Below are 16,105 nucleotides of genomic sequence, written 5' to 3' on the forward strand. Positions count from 1 at the left end.
GTTTTTTAACAGATATTTTTCTTTGCAAATGATACATCATTTTTTGTGGACTACTGAGTGAATGGATTTTTAAAAGAGAATGATTGTCATTAAATCTTACTTGAGTTCTTGGGAGCTGGTGGCCAGCATGCTTCGAATGCTTTTGTCCGCCAGGGGGCAGCCGGACAGACTGTAAGACAGGCCGGGACAGGCAGGTCAGTCAACCGCGAAGCGCGCACCTCCCGAACAAACACGACATAAAAACCGAAATTAAAGAGTTTAATGCAGAAAAGCAATGGGCAAGTGCTGTATATTGAATTTTTTTTGTAGAATTAATTCTGAATCAGTTCGAATATAAATTTAAGAAAATATTTCTGTTAATAAGCAATCGTTTAAAAAATCAGATAAAACATTTCTGCTCTTTGGTTTCAATGCTTAAGAAGAATTTTACAAATTTGGGTCGTTTATTTGAAAATAAAAGACATTATACAACACATAAATTAGCATGCTTTTGAAGGTCAACATAGAGCACTTAAAGGGTTGACACAGAATTCAACATTTTTACTTTGACAGCATTGTTGAGGTAAGCTGAAAACAATAAATTGAAAAGACAGAATCCACCATGAGAAAAATGAAGTCACACCTTCTGTGTGAGGCGTAATTACCAGTCACATGACCACTCCCATCACACCCTGGAGTTGGACATCTGCCACCAAACAAAAACAAAAACAGCCAAAATAGTAAGTATGTTTAAAAAAAAAAAACTTTTAAAAAAGTTTCATTGTTTCCAGTTTAGCTGCAATGTCTGCAAGGGGGTTTAAGCGCCCTGAAGAAAAGCGGCAAAATGCACGGGTTAAATGAACACGACGCCCCCGGCCGGCAGAGCGCCACTGGGAGCAGGCACGTGCCCGGCGAGCTGCTCACCCGACCGACCCGGCAGTCGGAAACATTGATCGCTGCGAATGTCGCATGCTCGAACGGCAAGGCATGTACAGATCCGGTCTTTAAAAATCAGCCAAAGAATGGGAAGATTGAGGAGATTCGTAATTTCACCTCACAGCATGCTTACGTTATTAAATCCTTTTTGCTCTCCTTGCACTGAGGGTACTTGGGTTTGGGACTCGGGATGGTCACCTCCCCTGGATACCGTCTCTCTTCTAGAGCCTCCTGGAATGGGTCCAAGTCTTCTGGCTGTGGGCAAAACACACCTTCAGAGCCACACGGATGGTCACATGCACACAGGCTGAGGCGGCGGCTCGCGGCTCTGTGGCCTCCACGTCTCGCACCTCTTCCTGCTGTAGCTTTAAGTTCGCTACATATTTTTGTCCTGATAACGCCCCTTCTGCAAATGCACACTGAACTGTTCATCCACTGATCTAAACTCCTAAAATGAGGGTCACCTGCCAGTGGTCCAGGCCCTATTCAGTATTCACCTGGAGGGTCTGGCGGCCAGGGCCTACGTTTCCCTTGCTCTTCCTCATCCAGTGTTAGCACACACCTGTGCGGGGGCTGCTCTGCTCAACCCTGCCTGCCGGGATTCAGGACTGGAACTACAGCGCCTTAGAGCTGAGTTTTCCCCAAACCGCTGGTCGGTATTTGACAAGCATGTGCTTTTAAGATTCAAGGTAATGGAGACCAATTTAGGGGAAGGTAACTGTAAACTTCCTTTGTGGTTGTGCGTTCAACTGCAGTAACGTAGATGTTTCTACAGGTGGCAACACTCAGCAGACACGTTTCCTAAGTCTATAGATACACGGGAGGATCTGCCTTCCATGACAATCCAGGATGAACACACTTCTGCCATTTTATGAGGGCTTACTTTTAATTAACATAAATTTGGAGATTCAACCACCATGCCTTATTTGGCAGTAATGATTCAACACTGCCGGAGAAAAAAATACGTAGAAATTGAGCTTGCCACTCCGATTTGGTTCTTTTTCACAATGCCTGGATACTGAAATCAATTTGAACAATACAGATAATAGGCTTAGAAGCAGGTGCCCTCTCTGGCAATTTCTACGTGTTGCTAATGTTTGCTTTTTTCCATTTCCTTGTTTCTGTACAACAATAGTGCTTTGATGGTGATCTCTCTAGTGTACTAAAAATAAGTTTCATTTTTCAGTGAAATAAAGAAGATGTCATACTTCTCAGAACTGAACACTCTAAAGCCAGTACATAAAGAAAATATTTTTCTTTATTTCTTTTCAAAGCCTAAAGGGCATTCTATCTATTTTAATAACCTGAGTTTGAACACCATAACTACTTCAAAAATATGTTCCTGACACAGATGTTTTACTAATACTGTCATAAACAAAGATTTAGGTGATGGTACTAAAATAATTTGTCCAGGGCTAGAGTAAACTCTTCTGAATACTTTAGGTGTCTTAGAGAAGGGACACTGGCCCTAGTTTTGAGGAGCTAGTTAATTAATAGCATATAGTTAACCATATAAGTGTCTAAGACTCCTAATAGAATTCTCTACCTGCAAGGAAAATCTTGTATTGTTTCAACAAGACACCCAGAAAAATGAACTCACATGTTATTTATACGTTTTCTTAATGATTTGTAACAAAACACTTGTTAGAAAATAAACTTTATCATTTACTAGAGTCAATCGTTTGTTTCACTCTAATCAATGGTAGTCACAAATCTCTTCTGGGTCAACAAAAACTCCTTCCTAAGCTCTCCTCAGCTAAAGGTCATATTTAAAGAGAAAAGGTATTTTTTCATCAGGCATGTGCAAATGGCATTTTCTTTCGGCTGAGGCCCCATTTTAAAGTCTGGCGCTCAGCACAGGCAGGCTCAATGAAAAGGACATACAGCGATGTCTTTGGACTCGTCCTCGTCTATCCTCCGGGGCTTCATTTTGGTGTAGTCTACGGGCAGGTCCCAGCAGTCACCCTCGCCCAGCTGGAAACAGCGGTTGTTCATCACGGCCTGCTGCTGGGGAGACATGGGCTCCAGGGGGGTCAAGATGGGGCAGCAGCTGTCCCGCGGCCTCTGCTTGTTCATGCTGAGATCCAGGGTTCCGTTCTCATCTACCTCCATGTCAGGGTTCTGTCGGCAAAAAGACATGGTGACAGTGCTGGGCCTGGCCTCCTGTAACGCCACGAGCCCATCCCCCCAGACGGCAGTCCTGCCGTCAGCCAGTACAGCGCTCAAACACAGACCTCCTCACTGCTGCTTCCTCTGCCTAAACTCCCAAGGTGAACAGGCAAAGGAGGCAGCTAAGCGTGGCTGGTACATTCCTGTTATCCCATGCTTAGCTGCAAAATGGGTGGAGAATTCAGGCATCCATCCATCCGTCCCTCCATTTCCCTATTTGTCTGCTGTTTTCCTCTCTCCCTCTCTCTCTCTCTCTCTCTCCATCTCTCCTTCCTTCTTGTCTTGTTATGTCTCCAATTTAGAGTCTGTTCAGAAGAAAATTTCAAAGTACTTAATTTTAATTTATTACAGTTCAAATATCTGAGATAAAAATTTTGTGTGTATTCATGTGTGTATATACATATATGTGCATGTATGAATGTGTGTGTATAAACACACACACATATCAGCTTAGAACTTCTCTTTTAGTTTTATAGATGCTAGTAGTTCAAGAATTACAGAGGAGGATAACAAAAGAATTAGAAGGATGAAGGAAGGAAAGAGAAGGAATTAAAATCTACCTTGTAACACAATTTTTTTTTTTTGAGAGACAGAGTCTCTTGCTCTGTTGCCCAGGCTGGAGTGCAGTGGCACAATCTGGGCTCACGGCAACCTCCGCCTCCCAGGTTCAAGCAATTCTCCTGCCTCAGCTTCCCAAGTAGCTGGGACTACAGGTTTGCACCACCATGCCCAGCTAATTTTTTGTATGTTTTTTAATAGAGATGCAATTTCACTATATGTTGGCCAGGCTGGTCTCAAACTCCTGACCTCAAGCGATCTGCCTGCCTCAACCTCCCAAAGTGCTGAGATTACCGGTGCAAGCTACCTTGCCAGTCTGAAATACAAACTTTTATGATAAAGAAAATTTTCCATTTTAAGAAAGGAGATTTGCAATTGCAGCCAAAAATACCTTTACTACAGTGATTACCGTCTGACCTGCGACTCCAGCAAAGCTACAGTTTAGTCTACTGGCTTAAAAAACCAAAGAGTTACAGGGTGAGGCTTTTTTTTTTTTTTTTTAAATGATGCTTTGAAACACATCAAGAATTCTGGAGTACTTGCCTTTCAGGAGGAGAGTCATAAGAAGGGACCCATGGACAGAAAGTTAAAAAGAAATCAAACGCCCCTAACGAGCCTGCATGTTTCTCCTCAGAGAGCGACACGCTCTTGAGCAGAAGTTTGATTTCAGAGCTGGTGTGAAGCTGCTGCGTCCTCAGAGGTCCGGCAGCTCTCCTCTCTCTCCTCTCCGTGCTACAGCAGAAGGAAGATGCTTGGAATGAGACCCCCATCCCTGGAGCTGTTACCGTGATAAATTATACAGTATCATTCTGCCTGAACTCTCTTTGTCAAAGTGCACTCTGATTTGAGGCTTTGATGCTAATTTAAGCTTCATAATGTTGCATTTATTCTCTCAGTTTTAGTTTAATTTTAAGAAAGTGCCAAAAAACTTGGAAGGGGTCTCTCTCTTTTTCCTTGTGGTTGCCACAGAATCTCTTCCATGCTAACCTTGCATTTTAGCAACCTCGATTACCATGAAACTGAACGCCCCTGACGCGTCTCCAAATATCTAAGACTAAATATACCGCTAGAAGAAAAACATTTGCAAAACGTAAGACGACTGACCTTTCCTCACGCATACAAACTACAAGTATTTCTAGGAACCACTGAGTGTCGCGCGCCCAGGGGCACGGCCAGGCGCGCCGCTCAGCTGAGAGCCCTTTGCTGACGGGAGAGGCGTGACCATGTCCGCGCCCAGCGCTCCTGACGACAGGATGGGGGGCTCCCCGCCCCACCGCTTCTCCGTTCCCGGCCGCCCGGTGGCCTTGGCAGGCAGCGCTCTCAGGCCGAGCCGCATCTGACACGCGCTCGTTGACAAAAAAGTAAAAAACGGACCCTCTCCGTGTACGTTTCAGATCACTTTCAGGCATCCCTGAGAACGCCGAAGCACCGCGCGCTGGCTGCGAACACGGGCGGACCCCTTGGCGTGGAAGTCTGACGTTTGCTTCCTTTGCTCCCCCAGCTCCCCGGAATCCACCGGGAGTGTGGGCCACGAAACGGTCCCTGCGTTCCACCTGACACCAGTGCCAGCACAGCCTCCTGGGGACCTCCGTGGGGTCCCTTGTTTACAGAATGACTCTGGATCCTGGGAGAAGGATCCGTGGACGCGCGATAACCCGCGAGACCTGCCGCGGGCCTGATTTAGAACATGGACGCGCTCTGGACAACGGGCCGCCCAGGCCGCTGTAGCGGAAGCTGCGCCGCCGGCTCACGGTGGGAAGAACGCTGTGGGAGGAACTCGGCCTCCCGCCCGCCAGGGGGCCCCACCCGCCGCCCGGGGCGCCTACCCGCACCTCCCGTCCGCCAGGGGGCCCCACACCCCGCGCCCGGGGCGCCTACCCGCGCGGCGCACAGGTCCTGCGGCTTGGTGCTCAGGTTCTGCGGCATCTCGCGGCAGCGCGTGGACAGGTTGAGGATGGCGGTGGCCGCCATGTGCGCCGCCTCCATGTCGTGCGTGTAGTCGAAGCTGCTCTTGCTGCACGTGCTGCTGGCGCTGCTGCCCCCGCCACAGCTCAGGTTGCTGCTGCTGCTGGGCGCGTAGCTGCTGCTGCTGCTGCTGCTGGGGCTGGGGTCCTTGCAGTAGCGCTTCGCTGGGGAGACAGGGACGGGATGACTCAGGCCCCGGCCGCAGGGCCACGGCACACGGCGCGCGGCAGGGCCTGCCCGCCCGGCCTCGGACACACGCGGCCGCGTGGCACGGCCGCGGGGTGCCGGGGCTTATGCGTAAGGAAAACGAACAACAGCAAACAGAAACAAAACAAAACCCTCTGCCTCCGTTTCCTTTTCTTTTTTTTACATTGTGTATATTTGAATACGCAGAGAATCGGGTTGGCCCTGGAGGAGAACTCAGCAACCTGTTGGAAAGGCGCACCTGGCACCCAGCCCCTGGCCCCTCCAAAGACAGGCACACGCCTGGCTAGCTTTCGGGAGCCACAGGGTGCAGGGAAGTGACTGGGCATTCCGCCCTGTCAAATCCCTGTCCAGGCCCTAAGAGTGAGTGGCGCTCCTCCCCGACACTCGAGGGCTCATGAGCACCTTTGGTGACCAGACCTGAATCCACAATCTCTCATCTGTCAAGAGCTGGGCTGTGCCTTTCAGCCAGAGGGGCTGCGACAGCCACCTGGGGCCCCGGGTCCTCTGCAGGTGACGGGGATTCAAGGGGACCAGGGGGCCACCTGCTGGGCCTGTGGGGACCTCGTGCTTTGGAAGTGGGTTTCTGGCCGGGCATGCAGACCCGACAGGTCATGGGAGTGAAAGGAGGAAACGGGCATAGAGAATTAGCTCAGGATGAACTCAGAGTGGCCCCTCAGTGGCAGGCAGACACGCCGGGCACACATGCAGCTGCCCCTTTCATAGCCACGAGCCCTCTGTTCCCTGCACCCACCCTCACTGACACGATTTCTGCTGCCCAGTCATCCTTTCTGAGCCACCACACTCGCTAACAGCCAAACTGGCACTGAGGGCAAGGGTTGTTTGTGAGAGCTGTTAAAAATCTCCTTTAGCACACGGATGAGAAAATGTTTCAGTCTAGGATTTACCTGGATGGGTCCTTCTTTACTAATTATTATCTCTACCAGTTAATGTCACAGAACATCACCTGTGCAGGGTCCATACATGTCAATCGGAATCTAGTGGAGTGAGGAAGGACTCAGAGGTGGACCTGGTTTCTCCCATGTCCTAAATCCCTGCCAGTGAGCCCCTCCCTTAAGGAAGCACCTTCTTCTCCAAGAGATCCCTGCCTGCCTCCCTGGGACCGGCATGAGTGTGGCTGGGAGAACCTGGCAATAGGCTAGAGACACCCTAGCCCGAGCTCTCCTGGTGCTTAGGGCTGTCCTGGCCCTAATCGGCAAAGCTCCACGCTGCCTAATTCTGATGGAAACTGTGGTTCTGTCTGCTGCTGCAAGGAAAGGGAGACCTCGCAGGAGGTCACGGCTCCCTTGGCGTCTTCCGTGCCACGGGCAGCAGCTCTGAACCTGGAGCCGGACTTCCCCAGGGACCCCTTCCCACAGAGGAAGGAGAGAACAAAGCTACGGGAAGCAGAAAGCCTCCTCCCATTGCTAACAGTATGAGCAGTGCTAAGAAACTGCCCTGGATTCGGATAAAGGAAAAAAAAGAAGTGGTCATCACTGCAAGGTTTGGGTTTGGACTGAGGCTCTCAGGACATCGGGGAGAGGTGTGTTACTGGTGATTCTGTAACGCACAGGCCCCTGCAGAGGAAGCACTGAGGTCAGTGCGCAGGGCGGGAGTTGGCCGCCCTATCTTCCCCTCAGCCTCTGCCAAAAGGTACAGAGGATTCCCCAAGCAAGTGACTGTTTTGCTGTTTTACACTCAGATTCCTGTGCATTAACCAGAGGCTCAAATCCACACCCACAAAACCCATGAAATACAATAGTAACCTGTAGATGTTATGACTGTGTTTTGCTAATCTGAATTAGCAAAGCCACCCTGAGTGGTCCCATGGCTGGTGGGCACAGCTATCCCTGAGAAGCGTGTCTGAGTGGCCATCAGTGTGCCCCTCCCTTCTCTCTCCTTTGGGAATGCCCCTCCTCTGGGGAGCCCAGCAGCGCAGGGTGGGGTGGGCGGTGGCTGCTGTTTGGAGCAGGGCCCACACCAGGGCCTTTGAGAGAGACCGTGTGGGGCTTCAAGGGAGTCAACCAGAGGGACACAGCAGAGGCCATCAGGGCACCCCCACGGGCCGTGTGCAGTGTGCACCCTGAGCCACCCCGCGCAACCTGCAGTTTGCAGTTTGTGATACTCTGGATGTCATCTAAAGCTTGTGATTCTACATCACTTACAATTTTGTTAGGAAACAGTAGAAAAATAGTAGGACAAATGAAATAATAATATTTATAATGGGGTTTCATTTTTACTGGTGAGGGCTAGCCACTAATTTAGGAATAAAAAACCATTACCCACAAAAATAAAAAAAAAAAACACTTTTGTTTTGAAATGAGGAAATTTCAATTCCAAAAAAAAAAAAAGAAAGAAAAGAAAGGAATAATAAAAGTCTATACAACAAACAACTGCAGCCGACACAGGTCAGCTGGTGACCCAGGCTTAGCGTTCATGAGGGAGATGCACAGGAGTGTGGGCACAGGAGTGTGGGCGCAGAGGTGTGGCTGGAGCTCTTGTTCACGCCCAGACAGAGGCTTCTCCTCACGAGCTCCTGTCACAGTGACTCCCGCTACACTGTGCTCACAGCATCCTCCAACAGGATTGCATCTGGGCCTCCACCGCCCTGTAAGATGCTACCACATGCCCACTTCACAGATGTGGAGACTGAGGCTGCCCAATGTCCACAAAGAGCCTCGACTGCCATCAAGGATGTGTTTGTCTGAGAGAGTTCAGCATCTTTTCAATTAGAAAATGCTACCCCAGTGTCTCTGTACACCAATAACGTCCAGGCTGGCAGTCAATCAAGCAGGCAATCTCATTAACAGTAGCCACAAATGAAATGAAATACCTAGGAACACAGCTCACCAAGGAGGTGAATGATTTCCACAAGGAGAACCATAAAACACTGCTGAAAGAAATCAGAGACGACACAAATAAATGGAAAAATGTCCCATGTTCATGGATTGGCAGAATCCATATTGTTAAAATGGCCATATTGCCCAAAGCAATCTACAGATTCAATTCTATTTCTATCAAACTACCAATGTAATTCTTCAGAGTTAGGAAAAAAGTGATTCTAAAATTGCTATGGAATCAAAAAAGAGCCCAAAATAGCCAAAGCAATCCTAAGCGAAAAGAACAAAGCCAGAGGTTACACTCTACCTGACTTCGAAGTATACTATAAGGCTACAGTAACCAAAATAGGTTGGTACTGGTGTAGAAACAGCACACAGACCAATGGAACACAATTGAGAACTCAGAAATAAAGCCACGTGTCTACAACCATTTGGTCTTTGACAAGGCCAACAAGAGCAAGCAGTGGGGAAATGGTGCTGGGATAGCTGCTGAGCCACATGCAGAAGAATGAAACTAGACCTGTAACTTCTGCCATATACAAAAATTAACTTAAGGTGGATTAAAGATGTCAGTGTAAGACGTTCACAAACTATGCAGCTGACAAAGGCTGAACATCTGACGTCTATGAGGAACAAATAAATCAACAGGCAAACCACAAATAATCCTTTAAAAATCGGCAAAGAATGTGAACAGACACTTCTCAAAAGAAGACATACAAGTGACCAACAAACACGTGACAAAATGCTCAGCATCACTAATCACCAGAGAACTGCAAAGCAAAAACACAGTGAGACAGCCTCTCACGCCAGTCTGAATGGCTACTATTAAAAAGCCAAAAAACAACAGATGCTGGAGAGGCTGTAAAGAAAAGGGAAGACTTATACATTCTTGGTGGAAATGCAAATTATTTCAGCCACTAGATGGCAGCTTGGAGTTTTCTCAAAGAATTTAAAACAGAGCTACCATTAGACCCAGCAATCCCATTACTGGGTATATACCAGATAAAAGTAGATCATTATACCAGAAAGACATGTGCGGTCACATGCTCATCGCCATGCTATTTACAATAGCAGAGACATAGAATCAACCTAGGTGCCCATCAATGGTGGATTAGATAAATGTGGTACATATACATTGTGTGATACTATGCAGCCATAAAAAACAATAAAATGATGTCATTTGCAGTAACATGGGTGGAGCTGGAGTCCATAAACCTAAACGAATTAATGCAGGAACAGAAAACCTCCTACCACATGTTCTCACTTATAAGTGGGGGCTAGACGTGAGCACACACGGGCATAACATGGGAACAGTCAACACTGTGGACGCTATAGAGGGGTGGGGGTTGCAGAACTACCTCCTGGGTGCTGTGTTCACTACCCGGGCCTATGTAACAGCCAGGCACCCGTACCTCCTGTATCTAAAATAAAAGTCGAAACAAAAAAGAAAAAAAGCTACCTCTATGTGACAACATTTTACTTGAAAGAATCTTTAACTAAAACGAATCTGCATTTCTTCCTCTCATCTTACTTGAATCACCTTAAATTATCCTGAAGTTATAAAATGTAGGCATGATGATTCATCGGCTTTCCCTGATTTTTAATTCATAAGATGCTGGATCTAGATGGTACCAAGTGGACGGTCCTGAAGTTTAGTCGGTGAATGTACTGTCAAGAGCTTTTTGACGTGCCTGTTGACTCATCTCACTAGAATGGGCAGCTAAGACGATATAATATCTACTTTCACATGCACCATTTATTAAATATAAAAGAATTAAAAATTTTAATTAAAACAAAACAAAAATAAGAGTGCCTACAGTTAAAACTGCCCAGGAAAGGAAGCTCTTTGGTCCTAAGAATTATCCCTGTTTGTAAAATGTCAACATAGCCCTTCATGCCAGTATCTTTCGGACCACACCCAGCATTGTTCGGCTCAGTGCCCTGACAGCAGGGGGCACTGTAGAGCAAGGGCCTCAGATTGTGGGTGCTCTGTCCTCCCTCTTCCAGCATGGAGGATGCTTGGTCTGATCATGAGAGCAGTTTCACAATGACAGAATGCACTTTCTTTTTCTTTTGCCAAAAAAAAAAAAAAAAAAAAACCTATTTTCTTTTCCTTTCTTTTTTTTTTTTTGAGATGGAGTCTCACTCTGTCACTCAGGCTGGAGTGCAGTGCCACCATCTTGGCTCATTGCAATCTCAGCCTCTCAGGCTCAAGTTACTCTCCTGCCTCAGCCTCCCGAGTAGCTGGGATTACAGGCACTTGCCACCATGTCTGCCTAATTTTGTATTTTTAGTAGAGATGGGGTTGGTTTCACCATGTTGGCCAGGCTGGTCTCCAACTCCTGACCTCAGGTGATCCACTTGCCTTGGCCTCCCAAAGTGCTGGGATTACAGGCTTGAGCCACCGCACCTGGCCCAAAGCTATTTTTGATCAAATTGCTTTTCAATCCATCAGCAGCAAGAATGTGTTAATGTTCTTCTGGGTGCCCAGAACATCACTGTCGATTATGAGCAATGCAGTGGCTTCAACTCTAGATACCAGAGCCGCCTTGAAACAGGAGCAGCTTCTGGGTCTTAAACCATCCTAAAAATACCTCTTCTACTGCAGGATAAAAGGGAAAGAGCAAAAAACAACCAAACAACAAAATACTAACCCTTCCAGGGAGGACCTTTCCATCTGCCTACTCTGCTTGTGAAATTCTTACTAAATGTGCATGCCTCATTCTCCTAGAAATGTCCATTTCCTTCTGTATTCAGTTTCTTGCAGAGAATAGATAAACATGTCTCCACAATATGAATTGCCATGAAAACAAGACAAAGAAGAATGCAATTAAAAGATGTCCATCATGAAGACGTCTTCACTAGCTGGGACCCAGTGGCCTTTAGACCTAACTTGATTCAGTCCCTAATCTGTGGCGCCGAGTCTAATCTTACGTGGGAAGGAACGGAGCTTTCTAGCCTGTGAGATGACATCTACAAGCCACACGCTCTACTCGCTGGAGTTGAGCTGATGTCCAAGGGGAGTCAGGGTCTCGGTTTCAGATTCTCTTTTCCTCTGTGTCCTGGGCACAGCTACTGCCTCCCTTCCCTGCCTTGGCCTTAGAGGGTGGAGTAAATCTGCAGACCTGGCCTGTGGCCCAGCAGGAGCTTGTGGCCCATGGAAAGATAGGCCAGTCTGAGCAGACGGTGCCCAAGCGGTGGGATGCAGCCACGCTACAGGGCAGTATATGGCACCAGCTCCACGGACACAGAGGGCTGGCGAGTGGTAGGAAGGGCCTGCCAGGGAGTTGCCTCTGCTCAGGTGGAGAGGCTGCAGGAAGTCAGCCAGGCAGAGGGAAGAAGGGCAGCCCTGCAGGTGGACTTGGTAGGGTTGGAGACAGAGGGCCAGGGAGGTGCACTCCAGAGGGGTCATGCAGGAGAGATAAGCTGAGCCTGCAGCTGCCTGGCAGTCAGGGGAGTGGTCTGTGTGGCCAAGAGGGCAGCGGGCAGAGAAGAGGAAATGCTAAGATGATGGAAAGGTCTAAATGCTGAGGGTTGGGAAGCTGGGGGTGACCAATAGGAGAGCGTGGGAGGCTGGGGGTGACCAATAGGAGAGCATGGGAGGCTGGAGGTGACCAATAGGAGAGCATGGGAAGCTGGGGGTGACCAATAGGAGAGCATGGGAGGCTGGAGGTGACCAATAGGAGAGCATGGGAGGCTGGGGGTGACCAATAGGAGAGCATGGGAGGCTGGGGGTGACCAATAGGAAAGCATGGGAAGCTGGGGGTGACCAATAGGAGAGCATGGGAGGCTGGGGGTGACCAATAGGAGAGCATGGGTAGAGCGGATTCCAGGGTGGAGACCTGATGGGTTTAGGCCACCAAGGGTGGGGTGTGTTGCCTGCAGACACAGCAGCGGCGGAGATGTCATAGGCCAGGGGTTGGCAACTTTCTCTGGAGAGGATCTTGTAGCAAATGTTTAGGCTTTGGGAGCTGTGCGATCATTTCTGCGGCCACTCAGCTCTGCTTTGCCCTGTAGGAGCAACCATAGCCTGCCCAGCAAGCCCTGAGGGCAGCCAGGTGCCAATGGCATTCTATGCATGGCATGGAAGCAGAATTTCACATAGTTTTTATATATCAGGAAATATTATTTGTAGTTTGTGTTTTTCTTCAATTCTTTAAAAATGTCAAAGCTATTCTTAGCTCACCATGCAAAACAGTCTGGGTAGGCCTTGGCTTGGAGTTCCCAGGAGAGGGCAGGGCCCAGATGCCTGAGTCGGTGCTCAGTCCTCCTCCCCTCAGCCCCTCCATCACCCTGCATGGATTCCTATTTCCTATAGACAATGTGAAACCCTTTCCTCAGCAGCCCCGACAGCTGTCCCTGTTCTTCCTTCTCATGGGTCTCAGTCTTGACCTCCCAGACCACTGGCTGTGCTCACTGACCTGTGTGTTTCCCTACCTTTGCATAATTTCTGCTCAAACTCTGTGATCTCATTTAAAGTTTGCCACTTGGGTAACGTTCACGCTAATCCTCCCGGCAGAGGGACTCCTCACTTCACTGGGCAGCAGTGTGTGTTTCACTATTTTGTGTATCCTGAGGGAAGGAATGATGGACTGACAGATGGATAGGCAGGCAGACAGACACACAGACACACAGACAGACACAGATCGGCAGGTGGACAGCAAGCATTGGTGCCGCGTTTGGAAGGATGCAGGTGGTGAAGTGAAGGTTTCGTGAGTGGTTTGATCACAGCTGGTGTGATTTAGGGGATAATTCTCCAAGGCTGCAGAGAAGGTCCTATGTTCTATTTCATTCTGTATCTCCACGGCCCTGACCTGTGGTTGCTAAGAGCTGTGCTAATGGGCTTCTCCCTTACAAGAAGCCCATTTCTCTGCCTCTTTTTAGGAGCAATGACTCAATTCTGAAGCAAGTCTTGGCAAAGATACATGGGAGGGTCACTGCAGACGGTAGTCACTCCAGTCAGAATCTCCCTCCTGGTGCCCAGGTGTGGGGACGGGTCCCCTTAGATCACACTCCCTCAACAGCCCTACCAGCCAGTTTTGTCCTAGTGGGCACTTTCCAGGTTGCTTTTAAAATCTGTCAGATGAGTCTAGTGAAGTGGAAACAGAGTGTCACTAAAAGCGCAGACTTCACCACCACACAATATATCCACATAATACTCGTACCGCTAAAATTTATACTCACACAAATAAGCAGAGGGTAGGCTTGTTTTCTCAATAAATTGTGGTAAGAGGCTGCATTTCCTTTGCTCTGTTTTCCTGAAGCCCTAACATCGAGCCTTCGGCCTGTCTGCTCGATAAATCCTGGTTTCTAGGGGTTCGGCTGCAAAGCATGGCTCAGCCTTAGTCTCCACAGCAGGGACGCTGCCGAGCATGGGGTGGTCAGTGGCGGTGACTAACACATCACGGCTCATCTCGTACAGACACAGAGTGCACCTCACACCGTCCCATCTCCGCTCAGCCTCACGGCAGCCTCGTGAGGTCAGCAGAGGACACTGTCGCTTCCTCCCTACTCCCGAGGAAACCCACAGCGCACAAGGCTAACGTGTCCAGCAGCATCCCGCTCCTAAGAACGGCACCGAGAATACGCTCAGTGGGTTTGACTTCGGGTCTGCTAAAGGCACCGTGACCTAAGACGGCTCTGCTGGTCACGACTTTACCCAGAAGCCCCCTTTCTTCTCAGGCTGGAGTCTGACCATAGCAATAAAGCTAATGAAAGAAATCAGACCCCCCGGAACAAGAACAAAATCAGGTGCGTAAAAATGGGCATCTAATGAAAGAATTGATCGAATCCCGGTATTCGATCAATTGATCAATTCGATCAATTGATCAATCCCGAATCGATTGATTTCCATGAACTGGAAATCACAGAAACAGTCTTCAGTCACAAGAACTTAATTTCTTTTGATCCTTCACTTGCAGATGAACAAATGAAATTACAAGAACCCTGAAATTATTACAACAAACCAAACCGACAGAACTATTTCTGTTACACCCTACAGTCACTCCTTTTTTTCCATTTGTCTGTGTTTCTGACCAATATATGATACATCAAAGAAATACTGAATTTCATTCTCTATGCGAATGAATTGTTATTAAAGCAAGAAATACCGTAGCTTAGAAAGATGTACAGCAACTCCTGTAGAATGATAAAATGGTTTCGGAACTCCCCAAGCATTCAGTTTAAATACTGGGTGTGTACGTGAACTGTGATTTTAACTACATATCTTTTCCTTTGTTTTTGATACAGAGTCTCGCTCTGTCGCCCAGGCTGGAGTGCAGTTGTGCCATATCTCAGCTCACTTCGACCTCTGCCTCCCAGGTTGAAGTGATTCTCGTGCCTCAGCCTCCGAGCAGCTGGAATTACAGGTATGAGCCACCACGCCAGCTAATTTTTGTATTTTTAGTAGAAACAGGGTTTTGCCATGTTGGTCAGGCTGGTCTGGAACTGTTGGCCTCAAGTGATCCACCTTCCTCAGCCTCCCAAAGTGCTGGGATGACAGGCGTGAGCCACTGAGCCCGGCCCTAAGTATCTTTTTCAAAGAAAAGCTTGATAACCTTTTTAAAAAAGTGATTTCTTTTCCCTGTGCTAGACAGCATCATGATAAGGCTTCTAAATCATCAGAACATTTACACCCCAAGTCCCAATTGGTAAAATTTGGCAATACATCTATATAGCCTAGAATTTAAAGCACACACGTTTAGAGAAATAAATAGAATTAAACAAACACAGTCTTCCCCTCTAATGAAAAACTACTTACCCACTAGCTTTGTAGTGAAATGGTAACTAGTTCACACTCTTGGTGGTGGTTCAAATAAGCACTAGCCAACATGAACCACCCTTCCCCGTGGAGCCCGTGGCATCACGTCTGTTCCGTGAGCTCTATTTTGTTGGTGCCACAGCAGCCACGAGCCAGCAAGGAGCAAAGCTACGGCCACATCGGCAGCACCCAGGCCAGGCCTTGCTTCTCCCCATCGTCCCCAGTTACGGGGGACCCAGGCCAGGCCTTGCTTCTCCCCATCGTCCCCAGTTACGGGGGACCCAGACCAGGCCTTGCTTCTCTCCATCGTCCCCAGTTATGGGGGACCCAGGCCAGGCCTTGCTTCTCCCCATCGTCCCCAGTTACGGGGGACCCAGGCCAGGCCTTGCTTCTCTCCATCGTCCCCAGTTACGGGGGACCCAGGCCAGGCCTTGCTTCTCTCCATCGTCCCCAGTTACGGGGGACCCAGGCCAGGCCTTGCTTCTCTCCATCGTCCCCAGTTACGGGGGACCCAGGCCAGGCCTTGCTTCTCTCCATCGTCCCCAGTTACGGGGGACCCAGGCCAGGCCTTGCTTCTCCCCATCGTCCCCAGTTACGGGGGACCCAGGTCAGACCTTGCTTCTCTCCATCGTCCCCAGTTACGGGGGACCCAGGCCAGGCCTTGCTTCTCCCCATCGTCCCCAGTTACGGGGGA

General features: G+C 48.6%; 1 protein-coding gene across 20 annotated transcripts in view; it reads right to left on the reverse strand.

The window, feature by feature from the left end:
• MYT1L (myelin transcription factor 1 like) overlaps positions 1 to 16,105 on the reverse strand; it is a 556,234-nt gene that overhangs the window by 95,288 nt on the left and 444,841 nt on the right. For all 20 annotated transcript variants that reach the window (XM_064363806.1, XM_064363803.1, XM_064363802.1 and 17 more), the window contains 4 exons: positions 5,521 to 5,771; positions 2,800 to 3,036; positions 1,049 to 1,170; positions 101 to 169 (listed from right to left, as the gene is read on the reverse strand). In XM_064363806.1, coding sequence (XP_064219876.1) covers positions 101 to 169; positions 1,049 to 1,170; positions 2,800 to 3,036; positions 5,521 to 5,771 — 679 coding nt within the window. The remainder of the gene's footprint in view (positions 1 to 100; positions 170 to 1,048; positions 1,171 to 2,799; positions 3,037 to 5,520; positions 5,772 to 16,105) is intronic.

The sequence above is a fragment of the Aotus nancymaae genome, unplaced genomic scaffold (assembly GCF_030222135.1).
Source record: "Aotus nancymaae isolate 86718 unplaced genomic scaffold, 86718_ANA_hifiasm-v0.15.2.pri h1tg000057l, whole genome shotgun sequence".
Lineage (NCBI taxonomy): Eukaryota > Metazoa > Chordata > Mammalia > Primates > Aotidae > Aotus > Aotus nancymaae.